Source organism: Ursus arctos, unplaced genomic scaffold (assembly GCF_023065955.2).
Source record: "Ursus arctos isolate Adak ecotype North America unplaced genomic scaffold, UrsArc2.0 scaffold_7, whole genome shotgun sequence".
In the NCBI taxonomy this organism is placed as follows: Eukaryota; Metazoa; Chordata; class Mammalia; order Carnivora; family Ursidae; genus Ursus; species Ursus arctos.
In genome coordinates, this window is record NW_026623089.1 from 31,617,760 (window position 1) to 31,637,701 (window position 19,942).

The 19,942-nt window shown below is 40.2% G+C and overlaps 2 protein-coding genes and 1 long non-coding RNA gene across 4 annotated transcripts in view; 1 reads left to right on the forward strand and 2 right to left on the reverse strand.

Annotated features, from left to right (window-relative positions):
- Positions 1-7,581, forward strand: part of LOC113251748 (cytochrome P450 2C21) — a 76,647-nt gene extending 69,066 nt beyond the window's left edge. For both annotated transcript variants that reach the window (XM_048218835.2, XM_057308853.1), the window contains exon 14: positions 4,411-7,581. In XM_048218835.2, coding sequence (XP_048074792.2) covers positions 4,411-4,592 — 182 coding nt within the window. In that variant the 3' untranslated portion in view covers positions 4,593-7,581. The remainder of the gene's footprint in view (positions 1-4,410) is intronic.
- Positions 1-12,243, reverse strand: part of LOC130543084 (uncharacterized) — a 32,549-nt gene extending 20,306 nt beyond the window's left edge. Inside the window, exons 1-2 of the long non-coding RNA XR_008958116.1 lie at positions 11,870-12,243; positions 9,406-9,579 (exon numbers count right to left, since the gene is read on the reverse strand). This is a non-coding gene — a long non-coding RNA (uncharacterized LOC130543084). The remainder of the gene's footprint in view (positions 1-9,405; positions 9,580-11,869) is intronic.
- Positions 12,244-16,564: 4,321 nt separating this feature from the next.
- The window catches only part of LOC125282749 (cytochrome P450 2C41-like), a 34,446-nt gene continuing 31,068 nt past the window's right edge, over positions 16,565-19,942 (reverse strand). Inside the window, exons 8-9 of the mRNA XM_048218836.2 lie at positions 19,198-19,339; positions 16,565-17,127 (exon numbers count right to left, since the gene is read on the reverse strand). Coding sequence (XP_048074793.1) covers positions 16,946-17,127; positions 19,198-19,339 — 324 coding nt within the window. The 3' untranslated portion in view covers positions 16,565-16,945. The remainder of the gene's footprint in view (positions 17,128-19,197; positions 19,340-19,942) is intronic.

Genomic DNA, 19,942 nt, shown 5'->3' on the forward strand with positions numbered 1-19,942 from the left:
ATGGGACTTCATCAAGATTAAAAGTTTCTGCACAGCCAAGGAAACAGTCAGAAAAACTAAGAGGCAGCCCACGGAATGGGAGAAGATATTTGCAAATGACACTACAGATAAAGACTGGTATCCAAGATCTACAAAGAACTTCTCAAACTCAATACACGAGAAACAAATAAACAAATCAAAAAATGGGCAGAAGATATGAACAGACACTTTTCCAATGAAGACATACAAATGGCTAACAGACACACGAAAAAATGTTCAAAATCATTAGCCATCAAGGAAATTCAAATCAAAACCACACTGAGATACCACCTTACGCCAGTTAGAATAGCAAAAATAGACAAGGCAAGAAATAACAATTGTTGGAGAGGATGTGGAGAAAGGGGATCCCTCCTACATTGTTGGTGGGAATGCAAGTTGGTACAGCCACTCTGGAAAACAGTGTGGAGGTCCCTTAAAAAGTTAAAAATTGAGCTACCCTATGATCCAGCCATTGCACTACTGGGTGTTTACCCCAAAATACAGACGTAGTAAAGAGAAGGGCCCTATGCACCCCAATGTTCATAGCAGCAATGTCCATAATAGCTAAATCGTGGAAGGAGCCGAGATGCCCTTCAACAGATGACTGGATTAAGAAGTTGTGGTCCATATATACAATGGAATATTACTCAGCTATCAGAAAGAACGAGTTCTCAACATTTGCTACAACATGGATGGCACTGGAGGAGATAATGCTAAGTGAAATAAGTCAAGCAGAGAAAGACAACTATCATATGATTTCTCTCATCTATGGAACATAAGAACTAGGATGATCAGTAGGGGAAGAAAGGGATAAAGAAAGGGGGGGTAATCAGAAGGGGGAATGAAACATGAGAGACTATGGACTATGAGAAACAAACTGAGGGGAGGGGGTGGGGGAATGGGATAGGCCGGTGATGGGTAGTAAGGAGGGCACGTATTGCATGGTGCACTGGGTGTTATACACAACTAATGAATCATCGAGCCTTACATCGGAAACCAGGGATGTACTGTATGGTGACTAACATAATATAATAAAAAATCATTATAAATAAAAAATAAATAAATAAATAAAAACTTTAAAAAAATGCTTTTACAGTACTCGCCACATCAAGAAGGCTCCTAGAAAAGGATAAGTTGGTCACAGAACAGGCTGGATTGACAGGTCACCTGCCAGCCTCAAAAAAACTTCTGTGCAGTGAGGTACACACAACACATTAACCCCAAGCCTGTGGCACAGCCCTCCGGTGTTAGTGTGGCTCCAACTGACCCAAGGCTGAACTAAAACTCTTAATGTGCATATACAAGATAAGATTTTTCCTTTTGTCTTGTTCTGTGTCCTAAGAGTTTGACTCTGTGACCTCCTTGGTCTCCACCATCTGGAGGCTGCACTTACCAGGTTGCACCTTGGTGGCCAAATAGAATGGGGTTCCAAGTGTCTCTGTCTGGCCATGCCAGCTCTCAAGCACATTTGTTGTGAGAGACCCAGCCCATACAAACCTTTGTCATGTCAACCTTTGTTTCTTGGTGGTGGCAGGAAGTGCCTGCCCAGTGTCACAGATTAGAAGGTCTGTGACTGAAGGCATCTCACTTTCTGCAGTGAACTATTACACCAGTATTCTTTTGATTGGCAAATTTACAAATACATTTTACAAGTTAGAAACGTGTGTTTCTTCACAGCATGGTCTTTCAGTAAGGCACAAACCAAGTTTACTAACAGACCCAAATTTATCTTAGTTTCTCTGTAATTAAACAACGGGAGAGAAACCTTTTCTGGTACTTAATATTTCATTATTTTATCATATATGGAAATGATCTATTCGGTGAATTTAGCTTGACATTTAACTTAGCAAAAGTTGAAAAATTCACGTTACCAAAGATGTTGGTAGCTCTTTAAAAGTTTACCTACACATGATCTCACAGTAGTGGGATAGAGCACTTCGTAGGACTCCGACCTCAGTCTGGGGTCTCCTTCAGATTCTTTCTCCTTCTCCCTCCGCACTTACTCTCTTTCTCTCTAAAATAATTTTTTAAAATCTTTTATTTATTTATTTATTTATTTATTTATTTATTTATTTATTTAAGTTTTTTTTATTTATTTATTTGACACACACAGAGAGAGAGAGAGAGAGAGAACAGCAAGGGGGGAGCAGACCCCAGGACTCAGGTGATGTAGTTTTGGAATATAGGTGAGGTTTGGTGGGGTGAGGTCCAGAGCTGATAAGGAAGAAAATAATTCTTGAGACGTCTTTGTTGTTTCTCTTAAAGCATGGGGACAAGACCCATGGACAGAAAGTGCTGCTCCATCAGGGCTGTGAGGGTTGGCTGATTATATACCTGGGTGTTGGGAGTAGGGAAAAAGGTAGTTTTCTTTCTTTCTTTCTTTCTTTCTTTCTTTCTTTCTTTCTTTCTCTTTCTTTCTTTCTTTCTTTCTTTCTTTCTTTCTTTCTTTCTTTCTTTCTTTCTTTTCTTCCTTTCCTTTCCTTTCCTTTCCTTTCCTTTCCTTTCCTTTCCTTTCCTTTTCTCTTTAGATTTTATGTATTTATTTGAGAGAGACAAAGAGAGAGCATGAATGCGGAGAGGGGCAGGCAAAGGGAAAACCAGACTTCCTGCTGAGCAGGGAACCTGATGCCGGACTCAACCCAGGACCCTGGGATCATGACCTGAGCTGAGGCAGATACCTAACCAACTGAGCCACCCAGGCACCCTAAAAGGGTAGTTTTCAAATGAATTTTCATATGCTATCTTACAATACATTGGAGGCCTTTGCCATTGTTAAGGTTAAGGTTATTTTTCCCTCTAGTGAGGCATTAACATTAAGAGTGTTGGCAGTGTTCTGGAGCAATGTCAGGCATACCCCAGCCAGGAGTGTGTGTTTGCTGGGGGAGGTTGCAGGGAGTCAGCTTGTGCTTTGTCCTCAGCAAGCCTTCTGCTCCCTTTCACCAGGATTACAGCCTGAGCCAAAGGCAGACCCTTAACCGACTGAGCCACCCAGATGCCCCTATCTGGTTTTCTTTTGGCTAAACCTTGGGTCTCCTTGAACCACAAGAATACCTGAGAGGGATGTGCCCCAAGCAGTTGTTGGCTATTGTGCTTTTTTCACAGTGTAGCTCATTGCACAGAAGTTTTCTTGAGCTTGGTAGGTGACCAAATGTCAGTCTAACCTGTTCTGTGACCACCTCCTCACAGGAGCCTTCTTGAGGTGGTGAACGCTCTCATAGCTTTTCAGTGTTCCACCTGTGCCCACCATTTTGGAGCTTTGGTTTGCAAGATATCCCTTAGCAACAGCCTTAAACCTACAGCAAAGTTTATCTCAACAGGTGCCAGTCTGATGAGAACCATGAACTCACCAGTCTGTGGGACTGGCTCAAACAGCCAAACAGCAGGCCTATAGGGCCTATGCCTGCTTTCTGCATGGTGGTAATTCCTTTTTATGACAAATGACGTAAAAGTCACAAAGGAAAACAAAGACCATCTCTGGTTTGTCTATTTCCCTGAGGAAGTACTCTACCAGATTTACCAAGAGTTACTAAACACAAGGAACTAGTTCCACAGGTATTTCTCCTGCTACTCTAAATTTAGAAAGAGAGAAAAAGGACTCTCACCATTCTTGCTCCATCAGACTCCTCAGATCCAGGAGACTGACATGGTAGGAAATCTTACCTTCTGCCAGCTGTCTGTCCCATGTCCCACGGATCTCCAGCCGCAGCCCTGTCTGTGGCAAGCAGTATCCAGTATCCAGTTAAAGCATACTGCCACCTAGGCCAGCTTCCAGGAAGAGGAATTTTCCTTTTACCTTTCAAGGCCCTTCCCAGCTGGACTAAAAATCAAATGGACAGGACACAGATTAAGAGGAGAAAATCAAATTAGGTTTCACAGTTATGGGGAACCCACAAACATCTGAAATTCCAAAGACAGGCAACACAGGCTTCTACCACAACCTGAGCTAAGGAGAGGGGTAAGCGTCTGGGGATTCAAAGGGAAGGAAGACCATTAGCAGGAACGTGAGAGGAGATGTTTCAAAAACAAAGGTTGCCCTGTTATGCTGAGAAGTTTCTTAGATAAAGAAGAATCTTTGCTAAATGCTGTCTTCCTGGTACAGGCAGGCAGTTGAAGGAAAGGTAGGGAGTTTCTTGAATCTGCTGGGTTTTGATTGCTTTTCATTCAAAATAATCTTTATGCCAAAGTGGCCCATTTCGGGCAAGCTGCCCTTGCTTCTATGCATGCACACAAAAAATACTGAGGAAGTGTGAAGGAAACCACGTTTCAGTGTAGATAAAAGAAGCCATGGGTTAGTCTATTAATTATTTTCTCAATCCATATTTATTTAAGCCTCCCTGTGTGCTAACTCAGAAACAGAATTAAATGAATATTGAATTTATGTGTTGTTTTTAGGAAAGAGAGCTTGTGTTGGAGAAGGCCTAGCCCGCATGGAGCTGTTTTTACTACTGACCAACATTTTACAGCATTTCACCTTGAAACCTCTGGTTGATCCAAAGGACATTGACACCACCCCTATTGTCAATGGGTTGGCCACTGCACCTCCCTTCTTTAAGCTCTGTTTTGTTCCAGTCTGAAGAAAGGCCAGGCTGCCAGATTGCAGAGCCACACTCTGGCCTCACCTGAACGAGCCAGATGCTTTTTGTCCAGTGTGTGAGCCACTATCCACCTCTCCTTTCACATCAGGAAGGACATTCCTGAACTTATCTCTTCTCATTGTTCTCATCCTTTAAGATCCAGTTCAAATTAACGTCCATGAAACAAATCACTGTTAGTTTCCAATTAAATTCTTTCTGTAGTCCAGTCCTGAGATCTTATGCTGTATCTCATCTGCAGGGTATACGAATGTAAAGCTCCTTATTAATATCATTATTTCTTCCATTAAAAATTAAAAATTATCCCATGAGTTAAAAATCTTTTAAAATATATGATATTCACTTATTTCTTACCGCATCTCTTGGTAGTTTGGCATTTGTAATTTTTGTTTTTTCCCAGTGGTTATTAAAAAATAAGTGTGTGTTGATTTTGTATCCCGCCACATTACTGAATTGCTCTATAACTTCTAGTAGTTTGGGGGTGGATTCTTTTGGGTTTTCCATATAGAGTATCATGTCATCTGCGAAGAGAGACAGTTTGACTTCTACTTTGCTGATTTGGTTACCTTTGATCCCTTTTTGTTGTCTGATTGCTGTTGCAAGGACTTCTAGTACTATGATGAATAATAGTGGCGAGAGTGGGCATCCTTGTCGTGTTCCTGATCTTAAGGGAAAGGCTTCCAGCTTTTCCCCATTGAGAATGATATTTGCAGTAGGCTTTTCATAGATGGTTTTTATGAAATTGAGGAATATATCCTCTATCCCTACACTCTGAAGTGTTTTAATCAGGAAAGGAAGCTGTATTTTGTCAAATGCTTTTTCTGCATCAATTGAGAGGATCATATGGTTCTTGAGTCTCTTCTTGTTGATATGATGTATCACGTTGATCGATTTGTGAATGTTGAACCACGCTTGCATCCCAGGTATGAATCCCACTTGGTCATGATGGATAATCCTTTTAATGTACTGTTGGATCCTATTAGCTAGGATCTTGTTGAGAATTTTGGCGTCCATATTCATTAGGGAAATTGGTCTGTAATTCTCCTTTTTGATGGGGTCTTTGCCTGGTTTGGGGATCAAGGTCATACTGGCCTCATAGAATGAGTTTGGTAGTTTTCCTTCTGTTTCTAGTTTTTGAAACAGCTTCAGGAGAATAGGTATTATTTTGTCTTTGAATGTTTGGTAGAATTCCCTGGGGAATCCATCAGGCCCTGGACTCTTTTTTTTTTGGGAGGTTTTTGATCACTTCTTCAATCTCTTCATAAATAATCGGTCTTTTTAAATAATCAATTTCTCCCTCTTTCAGTCTTGGTAGTTTGTAGGTTTCCAGGAAGGCATCCATTTCTTCCAGGTTGTTTAATTTATTGGCATAAAGCTGTTGATAAAAGTTTCTAATGATCCTTCCTATTTCATTGGTGTTGGTTGTGACCTCTCCCTTTTCATTCATAATTTTATTAATTTGGGTCCTTTCTCTATTCTTTTGAATAAGTCTTGCCAGTGGCTTATCAATCTTATTTATTCTTTCAAAGAACCAGCTTCTAATTCTGTTTATCTGCTCTACTGTGCTCCTGGTTTCTAATTCATGGACCCTTGGCTCTTTGGGCAACTAATCTTTGATAAAGAAGGAAAAAACATCCGGTGGAAAAAAGATAGTCTCTTCAATAAATGGTGCTGGGAAAATTGGACAGCTACATGCAAAGGAATGAAACTTGACCACTCTCTCACACCATACACAAAGATAAACTCCAAATGGTTGGAAGACCTCGATGTGAGACAGGAAGCCATCAAAATCCTAGAGGAGAACATAGGCTACAACCTCTTTGACATCGGCCAAAGCAACTTTTTTCATGACGCATCTCCAAAGGCAAGAGAAACAAAAGAAAAAATGAACTTGTGGGACTTCATCAAGATAAAAATCTTCTGCACAGCCAAGGAAACAGTCAAAAAAACTAAGAGGCAGCCCACGGAATGGGAGAATATATTTGCAAATGACACTACAGATAAAAGACTGGTATCCAAGATCTACAAAGAACTTCTCAAACTCAATACACGTGAAACAAATAATGAAATCAATAAATGGGCAGAAGATATGAACAGACACTATTCCACTGAAGACATACAAATGGCTAACAGACACATGAAAAATGTTCAAAATCATTAGCCATCAGGGAAATTCAAATCAAAACCACATTGAGATACCACCTTAAGCCAGTTAGAATGGCAAAAATTGACAAGGCAGGAAACAACAATTGTTGGAGAGGATGTGGAGAAAGGGGATCCCTCTTACATTGTTGGTGGGAATGCAAGTTGGTACAGCCACTCTGGAAATCAGTGTGGAGGTCCCTTAAAAAGTTAAAAATTGAGCTACCCTATGATCCAGCCATTGCACTAGTGGGTATTTACCCCAAAGATACAGACGTAGTGAAGAGAAGGGCCATATGCACCCCAATGTTCATAGCAGCAATGTCCATAATAGCTAAATCGTGGAAGGAGCCGAGATGCCCTTCAACAGATGACTGGATTAAGAAGATGTGGTCCATATATACAATGGAATATTACTCAGCCACCAAAAAGAACAATTTGTCAACATTTGCTGCAACATGGACAGGACTGGAGGAGATAATGCTAAGCGAAGTAAGTCAAGCAGAGAAAGACAATTATCATATGGTTTCACTCATTTATGGAACATAAGAAGTAGCAAGATCGGTAGGAGAAGAAAGGGAAGAAGAAGGGGGGGTAAACAAAAGGGGGAATGAACCATGAGAGACTATGGACTCTGGGAAAAAAACTGAGGGCTTCAGAGGGGAGGGGGGTGGGGGAATGGCATAAGCTGGTGATGGGTATTAAGGAGGGCACGTATTGCATGGTGCACTGGGTGTTATACGCAAGTAATGAATCATGGAACTTTACATCAAAAACCAAGAATGTACTGTATGGTGAACAAAATATAATAAAAAAATTATTAGAAAAATAATTTTAAAAATGTGTGTGGTACATGTTTGTGCAGGTATGTATGTATAAGTATGTACTTGCAGGGAGAAAACGGGATGTCATTCCAGCCAGAGGCAATAACATGTGATAAAATATGAATTTGTTGGTGTGTCCAAGGATGTTTTTGTCCTGTTTTCCCCTACTGGTTAAATACACAATTGGAGACACACACATACACAGACACAGACACAGACAAAGAAGGCAAAGAAGAAGGAAAGATAATAGGTATAGACGGTTATATGTGAATGCACATATACAGTAATATGTGTTTTATGTATTATATATATACATATTTCTGTAGAATATACCTATGATTTGGTGGTAACATTTGTATAACAGATATTTTTACAAGTAGTCTATGGCCATACCACCCTGAACACGCCCAATCTTGTCTGATATTTTTACAAGTAGTATATATATAATACCCTGTTGCGTGGGTATAATGTTAAAAATTTTCTCCTTATTCAAGGATATTTAGATTATTTTTGAACTTCTGTTAATATAAAAATCCTACTATATGCACACATCTTCATTTTTCTTAAGATGGGATGTAGCTGCACATATATGAGCACTTTTATTTTTCATAGATACTGGAGCATAAAACACACAAAATTATGTATCTGTTTACTTTTCAGCATGAGTGTAATAAAAAGACTATTTGACCAAACCCTTGTGTATACTAAGGACTGAATTCTTAGGTAGATTTAGTAATTTTTAACTAAAAATTCATAGATTTCAAGTAGGAAATCATGTCATCTGTAAACATTTCATTGCAATGACAAGAACTTTCCAGAAATAACATCTATACCTATGTCTGTCTCTCTTTCTGATTTATCTCTCTCTCTCACACACACACACACACACACACACACACACACAAATATATATTTGTCACCATGCGATGATGATGAAAACTGTGAGGATTTGTGGGGGAAAAAAACAGAGGGCTTGGGAAATCCATATTGGGAAGACTGATACTTGTGTGATTTTACCCTTGAGGTGATTGCTGATTTGAAATCAGGTGCTGAGAGGCTGAAAGGCTAACTCTAAAATATCATTTAGGTGCCTTAAAATCTGAAAAGAATTTTTGCAAATTCTCTGGGCTAGAAGAAGAAAAATGAGGAGTTCAGAGCTGGCCAAGTAGGAAGGACCAAGTAAACACCTCAACTTGACTTGAAGCATGAAGATCTTGATGAAGATCTCCCAAGGATCAAGAATAACCTTGAAGCTGAACAGACTGATTACTAGGAAATTGAATCAATAATCAAAAAAACAATAAACACAAGTCCAGGACCAGATTGCTTCACTGGTGAATTCTACCAAACATTTAAAGAAGAGTTAATACCTAGTCTCAAACTATTACAAAAAATTGGGGTGCCTGGCTGGCTCAGTCAGTAAAACATGCAACTCCTGATCTTGGTGTTGTAAGTCGCCCAACATTGGGTGTAAAGTTTACTTAAAAAAAAAACGCGCACACACATAAATAAAATCTTAAAAAAAAAAAAAAAGCTGTTTCCCCAAAAGAGAAGGAAAACTCCCAAATTCAGTCTATGGGGCCAACATTACCCTGTTTCCAAAGGCAAAGACACTATAAAAAATTAAAAACTACAGGCCAATGCCCCTGCTGAATGTAGATGTAAGAATCCTTAACAAAATACCAGCAAACTACATTTAACAATACCTTAAAAAGATCATTCACCACAATCAAGTGGGATTTATTCTGGGGAGGCAAGGATGGTTCAATATCCAGAAATCAATCAATGTGATACACCACATTAACAAAATTAAGAATTAAAAAAATTACATGATCAGACTCCTGGGTGGCTCATCAGTTAAGCGTCTGCCTTCAGCTCAGGTCATGATCCTGGGGTCCTTGGATTGCGTCCCATATCAGGCTCCTTGCTCAGCAGGGAACCTGCTTCTTCCTCTGCCTGCTGCTCCCCCTTCTTGTGTTCGCTCTCTGACAAATAAATAAAATCTTAAAAAAAATTACATGATCATCTCAATAAATTCGGAAAAAACATTTGACAAGTTCAACATCTATTCATGATAAATGCTCCCAACAAAGTGGGCTTAGGGGGAACATACCTCAACATAACAAAGGCCATATATGGGAAACCCACAGCTAACATTATCCTCTATGGTGAAAAATTTAGAGCTTTTCTAAGATCAGAAAAGAGACAAGCATGCCCACTCTCACCACTTTTATTCAACATAGTACTAGAAGTCCTGGCCACAGCAATCAGATAGAATCAGATAGGAAAAAAAAAAGGCATCCAAATCGGTAAGGGAGAAGTAAAACTGTCACTATTTGCAGATGACATGACACATACATAGAAAACACTAAAGCCTCCACTGTGTATAACTTTTGACTCTCCCCTAAAACTTAACTACTAAAGCCTACTGTTCACAAGAAGACTTCTGGTAACATAAACAGCTTATTAACACATATTTTGTATGTTATATGTATTAGGTACTGTATTCTTACAATCATTTAGAGAAAAGAAAATATTAAGAAAATCAGAAGGAAGAGAAAATATGTTTACAGTACTGTCTTTCTCAAAAAAATCTGCACAGTGGACCTGCACATTTCAAACCTATCTTGGTCAAGGGTCAACTGCATATACAATGGAGCATTATTCAGCCACAAAAAAGAAAATCCTGCCATTTGCAACAACATGGTTGAACCTTCAACACACTATGCTAAATAAAATAAGTCAGAGAAAGACAAATACTGTATGATCTCATTCATATGTGGATTCTAAAAAGCCAAACTTTCAGATACAGAGAACAGATTGGTGGTTGTCAGGGATGGGTGGTGGGGTGAATGACTTAATATGGTCAGAGGATACAAACTTCCGGTTATAAGATGAGTAAATTCTGGGGATATAATGTACAGCATGGTGACTAACAAAACTATCATATATTTCAAAGTTGCAAAGAGAATAGATTTTAGAAGTTCTTACCATACACAAAAAAATTACAACTATGGTGGTGATACTCATGTTAATAACCTTATTGTGGTAATCTATTTGTGATATATACATATATCAAATCATTATGTCGTATACCTTATGTTTATACAATGTTATATGCCAGTTTCATCTCAATAAAGCTAGGAAAAATTCCTCATATAAAAATTTTTAAACTTGGGGCGACTGGGTAGCTTGGTTGAGCATCCGACTCTTGGTTTCAGCTCAGGTCATGATCTTGGGGTTGTGAGATCCAGCCCCATGTTGGGCTCCCTGCTCAGTGTGGAGGCTGCTGGGGATTCCCCCCCCCCCGCCTCTACCTCCCCCTTTGCTCCTCCCACTGTGTGTGCATAGGTGCACTCTCTCAAAATAAATAAATAAAATCTTAAAATTTTCAAAAATAAAAAAAGAAACCTTTGTACTGATTTTATATAGCTTTTTTTCAATTTATTCAACAATTGTATAAATTATCTAAATGCATGTTGTACTGGGATTTTATGCTTTCAGCTTGTCAGGAGCTACATGCCCTCGTGTGAGTAAATACATGAGAAATCTGAAGTGTTCTGAATATGTAATTTTTTTCTCTTTCATCTCAAAAGAAATAAAATAGCCTCACAGAAATGTACCAATGACCTAGGTCAAAACTGAAAGGAGAGTGCCCTGTCCAGCAAGGACTTTAAAGTTAAACCTTTAGCGAAAGCCATGTTCTGACCACACAATTACTTCAGAAAACAAAGAGCAAATAAAGAAATAGAAATCTGGCTATGAACTCCCAATGAATTCCCTAGCTTGCTCAAGAGTTTGATAAAATTTTTCTGTGTTCTGAGTATGAAATATTTTCTCAACAAATTAGTTTACTTTTACTTCTCTCCAAATTAGATAACTAATGAATCAGACTATAAACTCTCCTAAATTCAACAGAACTTTTTAAATCGACTATAAGGATTAATAAGGATTAATAAACATTTATATAAATTTAAAACAAAAGAAAATTTCTAGAAAAGAAAAATTGAACTTCTAACACTTTAAATGGCAGCTTTTTTTAGTCTGTAACTCAGAACAAAAAAATTTAACTGTCCTTTAAAGGAAATGGCCTAAATTACTAGTTTAAAAGATAATAAGCCAATGAATGCAAGTTGAAAGAAACCATACTAAGTAAACTTTAGTAATTTTTAAAATATAACAAGAAAACCTCAAATACATGAAAATTAAACCACACACTTCTAAGTCATCATTGGGTAAAAGAATAAGTCACAAGAAAAATATTAATTAAATAATGATGAAAATTCAACCTACTAGAATTTGTGGGGAGGCAGCTAACACAGGACACTTAGAGGAAAACTTAAAGCTTTAGAATACCTAAAATAGAAAGAGAAGAAAAATCTCAAATCAATGATATCATTTTCCACCTTCACATAAAAGAGAACATTAAATTCAAAGCAAGCAGGGAAGTGGAAATAAAATATAAAAGCAGGGGCGCCTGGGTGGCACAGCGGTTAAGCGTCTGCCTTCGGCTCAGGGCGTGATCCCGGCGTTATGGGATCGAGCCCCACATCAGGCTCTTCCGCTATGAGACTGCTGCTTCCTCTCCCACTCCCCCTGCTTGTGTTCCCTCTCTCCCTGGCTGTCACTCTCTATTAAATAAATAAATAAATAAAATCTTTTAAAAAATATATAAAAGCAAAAATGAATGAAAGAAAAAAGATAAAAGCAAAAGTTAAAACTAATGAAAGCAGAAGCTGATTCTTTTTTTAAAGATTAATAAAATTTATAAATCTCAATATAGAAAAAAAAGGAAAACATACCAATATCAGGAATAAAAGAAGGGACATCACTACAGTGGCTTCAGAACATTAAAGGATAAGAGATTATTACAAACAACACTTTTGACAACCCAGGTGAGAAGGGCAAATTCTTTAAAAGACACAAAATCCCGTATCGGACCCAACAAGAAATGGAAAGCTTGAGCAGTCCTATATAAATTTTGAAGGTAAATAAAAACTTTCCAACAAAGGAAACTCCAGGCTCATATGGCTTCCCTGGTTAACTCCACCACTAATAAAAGGAAAAAGGAAAAATAATATATCAATACCACATAAAATCATTCAGGAAAGAAGTGAAGACATTTCTGAACTCATTTTGTGAGGCCAGTAAATACCCCGATTCCAGAACTAATGACATTGCAAGGCAAAGGAACTACAGACCAGTAACTTTCATGAATAAAGATGTAAAAACCCTTAACAAAACATTATCAAATGGAATTCAGTATTAAAGGTATCATATAGGGGCGCCTGGGTGGCTCAGTTTTTAAGCATCTGCCTTCCGCTCAGGTCATGATTCCAGGGTCCTGGGATCGAGCCCCACATCAGGCTCCCTGCTCTGCTGGGAGCCTGCTTCTCCCTCTCCCGCTCCCCCTGCTTGTGTTCCCTCTCTTGCTGTGTCTGTCTCTGTCAAATAAAATCTTAAAAAAAATTTTTTTTTAATTTAAAAATTAAAGGTATCATATGTCACGACAAAGGAGTTTATCTTCGCTGTGCACAGTTAGTTTAACATCCGAAAATTAATCAACATAATTCAAAATATCAATAAAGGAGAAAAGTATGTGATTTTTTTCCAGTGGATGCAGAGGATACAGAAAAAAAGCATTTAACAAAGCTCAATACCATTTCCTGTGTTAAAATGAAAATCACAGGCCCCAAAATGTGTCACTTCTGTTAAGATCCCACTCAAGACTTCATGCCTAGACTACCTGCAGTTTCAACCCACCCAAGAATGTAACTTTTAACCAGTCAACATAGAATTCACTGGTCAGGACTAGGAAATTTACCTATAGACAGCTTCTGTTCCCCTTACAAGGTCTTCCTCACCTGAAACAATGTATTTTTCCAGCTTCCTCTCTGCCTTTAAAAACCTTTCCTTTTCTGAGGCTCCACGGAGCTCCTTTCTGATTGCTAGATGGGATGCTGCCTGATCATGAATCATTTGATAAAGCCAATTTGAATTTTAAATTACTCAGTTGAATTTTTGTTGTTTAACACATGATTAAAAGACTTTTTAAGACTATATCCTTCCTCTCCTTTGGAAGGGGACTTTCTCAACCTGGTAAAGGGCACCCATGTAAAACCTATGGCTATTAACATATAAAATGAGGAAAGGCTCAAGTTTTCTCCCGAGGATCAGGAATAGAGGAAAGATAACCAGTCTCACCATTTTTATTTAACACCGTACTGGAGATCCTAATCAGTTTATTAAGGCAAGGGAAAAATAGAAAGCATTTCAGTTTGGGGAAAGAGGGAAGTCTGGGTGTGATTTGTTTCTGTTTCTTTTTAAAGAAACGTTACAAAAAAGATCAGTTTAATAAGCCTTGTTAAAAAACAAAATTCAACTGAGTAAATTTGAAGATCTAATTGGCTGTATTAAATGATTTATGAATCAGGCAGCATCCATCTAGCAAATAGATGACTTTCTCAAGAGATACACAAAATGAAAGGCTTTTTAGAAGGAGGGTGGGAGAAGAGAATAGCAAAAGAACAGGATTTTTTTTAAAGATTTTATTTATTTGACAGAGAGAGAGAGAGCACAAGCGGTGGGCAGGGGGCGGGGGGGGGGGGGCGGTGGAGAAGCAGGCTCCCTGCTGAGCAAGGAGCTCAATCCCAGGACCCTGGAATCATGACCTGAGCCAAAGACAAATGCTTAACCGATTATATACCTTAAAGGGTCACAAGGACTGTGCAAATGTAATTAAATAAAGGATTTTATTTATTTATTTGACTGAGAGAGTGCGCCCTGCGAGAGAGAGACAAAGAGAGCATGAGCAGGGGTGGGAGTGTGGGGGGAGGGGTAGAGGGAGAGGAAGAAGGAGACTCCCCACTGAGCAGGGGGTCCAATGCAGGACTCTATCCCAGAACTCCGGGATCATGGCCTGAATTGAAGGCACATGCTTAACCGACTGAGCCACCTAAGCACCACTCTACAGGATTTTAAAATGAGGATGTTATCCTAAACTGGACAGGTAGATCAAATGTAATCACACAGTCCTTAGGAGAGGGAGGTAGGGAGACAGGAGTAAGCTGGAGAAGATAAGCAAGAGGATGGGACTGATGGGAGGAAGGAGTCATGAGCCAAGGAATGCTGGCAGCATCTCAATGCCGTAAAGGCAGGGAAATGGATTCTTTCCTAGAGCCTCAAAAGGAAGCAGCCATGCCAGCACCTTGATTTTAGCCCATGAACACGGATATTGGACTTTTGAACTTCAGAGTTATAAGCAAGCAGTAAATCTGTGTTGTTTTGAGCCACTAACTCAGTGGTAATTTGCTATAGTGGCATTAGGAAACTCATACCAATACTATCTGCCTCCTAGGTTTATGAGAAAGGTTAATTAACACGAAACATGCAAAGTGGCAAACACATTGTAAGGAGATTCAGAAGCTGAAGGATGGGGAAAGTGATGATGGAGGAGTTTACAAGTTTCAAGAAGAATCTCAGGGTAGGCGCGCCTGGGTGGTGCAGTTGGGTGACCATCCAACTCGTGGTTTTGGCTTGGGTGGTGATCTCGGGGTCCTGGGATCAAGCCCTATGCCAGGCTCATGCTGAGTTCAGAGTTTGCTAAAGTTTCTGTCTCCCTCTGCCCCTTACAACTCTCTCTCTCTCTCTCTCAAATAAATACACTAATTAATTAAAAATAAAGAATCCCAGGGTAGGCTTTACGGAGAAGGTAACTTTGGAGCAATACGCAAGACTGTTTGGTGGCACACACATTGGCTAATACTTCCGTTAAAATCTTTTCATTTACTAATCAAGGTTTAAGGGAATATAATATAGTTTTAATTTGTACCTTTTATTTCTAAGATCTTTTCATGTGTTTGGGAACCATTTCATTTCCTTTTCTGTAATCTGTCCATTAAAATCATATGCCCATGTTTTCAATCTTTCAAATTTTCCCTGGCATACTGTACGGTAGGAAAACAGCAAGTTGTAGAATATTGTGTGCAATATAAGCCCCACGGTGAAGAATCCTTTTTTATCTCATGTGTATATATATGTTATGTGTGAATATATACTTTGGACATATCTTATGTATATGTACATCTAGCCTCATATGTTGTCCTAAAAATGCATGAAAAGTATGAAAAGTTTTCTCCAGGAGATGAGCTGGCAGAAGGTTAATAGGTGATGCTCATTTCATATACTTAAACACATACGAAAAAAATGATTGAAATTATTTGACTTATATAAGATGTTGAGTTGTCTATGTACTAGATAAAGACTTTAGGATCATAGCATCACACAAGCCACTGCGCTTGTGTTAGGTATAAAACAATGTGCTGGAAAGTAGAAAAAAGAATATCTAGCGATGCCCCCCGGGGATCTTGTTCTAGGAGAGAGGGCAAAGAATGACACTTAGAAGATTTGATTAGCCATATAAAAAAGCATATGTTAATACTTGACTCTAAGTCTGAAACAAACTCATGTGAACAGGTCAAATCTTTGGTATTCAAAGTGACACCAAAGCAGAGACATGAATTGTAACAGGGATTATTCCTCCCCCCCTCCCATCACTGAAATTCTCACTGACACTCGGCTCCTGGACACAACTTTTCTCACTTCCAAATCCAAACCTCAAGTAACTGTAGGTAACACTGAGCCAAGAGAGCTTTCCTGCCCTCTCCCCCTTTGCCCCTCTCTGTGCTTATCATTATAAGGATGGCGTGGTGCAGCTGCTTTGGACTCTATTTTCTTCCATTTCTTACCTGTATTATGCACAAAAGAAGGAAAGCCTAAGAACCGGCTCAGCAAATAATAATGCTTCCCATCTACAACATGCAGAGGACAAATGGCCGTGTGGTAGCTTACACCAATCATTGGTTTTGTATCACAGTGATAACATAGTAACAGCTCAATATGAGGTAAGTATGTGTGGTGGCAAACACAAGTGTTACAGAGTATAAAGAACAGCACAGCACATGTGTAATGAAGTTCTGGAAACTTCGCTTTTTTTTTTTTTTTTTAAGATTTTATTTATTTGAGAGAGTGAGAGAGAACGACAGTGAAAACGAACTCGAGCCACAGAGGAGCAGAGGGAGAGGCAGAAGCAGACTCCCCACTGAGAAGGGAGCCCAAAGTGGGGCCCGGTCACGGGACTCCAGGATCATGAACTGAGCCACAGGCAGACGCTCAACCGACTGAGCCACGCAGGCGCCCCTGGAAACTTTCCTTTAATGGAGGTTGGATGTTCACTGGGTACGGAGGGAATGGGGAACTAGGAGAAGAGGTCAGAGAAAGCATCCCCAGCAGGGACAAGAGGTGAATGATGCCCCAGACGAGGAGGAGCTACAGAGAACTGCTGGCAGCAGGCGGATGGTCTGTCCTTCCTCACATGGGAATGAAGCAGAGCCGGTAGGGGGGTGGCAGACGGCCAAACCCACTGGCAATTGGGGTGGTATCGATGTCCTTTAGGTCGACCAGAGATTTCAGAGTAAATTTCTGTAAAATGTTGGTCAGGAATAAAAACAGCTCCATACGGGCCAGTCCTTCTCCCACACACAATCGTTTTCCTGAAAATAACAAACAGAAGGGACCTGTTGCTTGAACAGTATGTTTGGAACTGCCACAAGAACTATGTCACAAGAAGTATCTGACGAATGACTGAACTGATGGAGGGCTGGAAGGAAGGTTAGACGGACAGATGAATGCTTGCTATTCTCCTAGTGTCTTCACGACAATCCTTCATTCAACAAGTATCTATTGAGTAGCAGGCCTACATCAAGCACGTCATTATGTATTTCCACACGACAACTGCTCTGTTCCCTGTCTGACAGTCCCTATCTCTCTTTCCATCCTCCACACACTCTATTCTCGGTTCTAGCCATACCCACTCTTCAGCAATCTCCAACACACCGTGACATCTCCAGTTTTACCTCATGCTGTTCCCTTCGGTTAAGAGGCACGTCTCTTATACTTCTTTCAGGACCTATGTCTTACGTCATTTCCTCTCTATAATCCCTGTGATCCCCTCGGGCAGGAGAATCGTGCCCTCTCTGGGTTTCCTCAATTAAAACATACATAGATAAATGAACAGATCAAGAAATAAACATAGATAGATAAGTAAAAACTCTTCGATTAAAACACAGATCCTCACCATGAATCATAATTTTCTGTTTACTATTTTTCTACCATGCTAAAATGTGCATTCCTAGTAGGGAAGGCTCAGTCCTTGACATCTTGGTATATACAGTACAAGACACAAAGCTGGCATCAGAAGCCATCAGATAAATGAAGGTGACTCCATGGCCAGAGACCCAGCACACACTATAGATGTGGAGACCCAATATCCAAGATACCTGATCTTGCGTGGAGGATAATCAGGTGCCTTGGAATCACTGCAGGGCATTCTGCCACTTTCCCAAGATTTCCTTGATGCCATGGTTAGTTGGCTGGTTCTGATCTCCTCAATCGATAGAAACGTCCTGCTCCTGTGGTCCCCCTTGTGAAAGTGCCCCGTCTTCTCTTCTTTCCCTCGCTCCCTGTCCCCTGTGAGGCAGCTCAAATTCCCTTTCTGCTGTGGTAGAATGTTGCTTATTCCAGTTGATGCCTCACTGTGGAGCAGGAGTGAACAGGAAGGAGCCAGCTTCCTCTTCTGCTTTCCCGAGCGGCCTGGGCTTTCTTCTCCCACAACACTAGTCTTACTAGATTATAATCATCTGTTTACTAATCTGCTTCCCTAACTAGAGTATGAGCCTCTTTGGTGTCTATGCTGTGCTTGTGGATACTTGTCACCCTAGAGCTCACTCTGGGGAGTAAGGGATATCACAGAGAAGATATTTTTTTTTTAAAAGATTGGATTTATTTATTTGAGAGCGAGTATAAGTGGGGGCGGGGGGAGTGGAAGGGGGCAGAGGGACAAGGAGATTCCCACTGAGTGGGAAGCCCAAACAAGGCTTAATCGCAGGACCCTTAGATTAGGACCTGAGCCAAAGTCAGACACCTAACTGGCTGAGCCACCCTGGCACCCCACATAGAAGATACTTAACTCAGAGGTGCCTGGGTGGCTCACTCGGTTACGCATCTGGCTTCAGCTCTGGTCATGATCCCATCAGGGTCCTGGGATGGAGTCTGCATCAGGCGCCCTGCTCAGTGGGAATCTGCTTGTCCCTTTGTCCCCTTCCCCCATGCTCAACAGGGAGACTGCTTCTCCTTTTCCCTCTGCCCTCCCCCTGCTTTTGCTTCTCTCTCTCTCTCTTTCAAATAAATAATTTTTTTAAAAAGATACTTAACTCAAAATTGAGGAGTTATATACCTTTCTCATGGCCAGGGAGTAAAGTCTAAATAAGTTTCATCTGCTGCTAAGAGGAGATCTTGGTAGCTCAGTGATATATCTAGAGGCAGAATTTAATGAACCTATACTCTAGCTTTCTTACTTTGGAAGAACTCCGTCACCCATGCAACGTTCCAATAATGACGATGTATGCTGAGTGCGGCAAAGTACATGGGCATTGGGAGTGATGTTTCTGGTCATGGACAAAGAACAATTCTACTCATCCCAGAGCAGGCACCATGTAAGTTTTAACTGATCCCCCCAAAATATTTCGTCCCCTTCAGCACCTAAGGGATTTAATTTTTATTACCTGCAGAGAAGGGCATGAAGTAGTCACTCTTCTTAAAGTTGCCGCTATCATCCAGGAAGTGGGCAGGGTCAAATGTCTCCGGGTTGGGGAATTCTTTGCCATCATGTAGCACAGAAGTCAGTGATGTTAATACTCTTGTGCCCTGGAATGGACAGATGAAGATAAACTGGGTTATAAAGAAGTTGTACAGCTGGAAGAAATGTGGCAAATCACTCAGTTCAATCTTTTGATCTATACGTGAGTAATCCCAGGTCCAAAGAAGAGCAAGGGCATTTCCACCCAGACAGACTAAGTAATAAACAAGGATGAGATTCAGGACAGTGCTAGTCAGGATGCTAACATGGCCCCCAATAGGGTCTGAAACACTGACTCCTTGGTTACTTGGGCGCCACACCTCTGAATCCTCTCCACTGATCACAATGTTTGGACACTTGTGTCTGTCTCACTCTCTGCTCTATTTCATCACTTCGATGTTCATCCATCTCATGTGGGTTATGGCACAGCAGGGGTCTGCTTGAGATTCTGTCTCTCCTCTCCCTCTGCCCCTCTGCCCACTCACACACTCTCTCTAAAATAACTAAATCAAATCTTTTAAAAAATAGAACAATAAAAATATGGAGGAACTCTTTGTTAGAGATGAGTCCTAGCTACACACACACACACACACACACACACACACACCACACACACACATACACACAAAGTAATTTTTCAAGAATTCAAGTAAAGATCATTAATTAGGGGC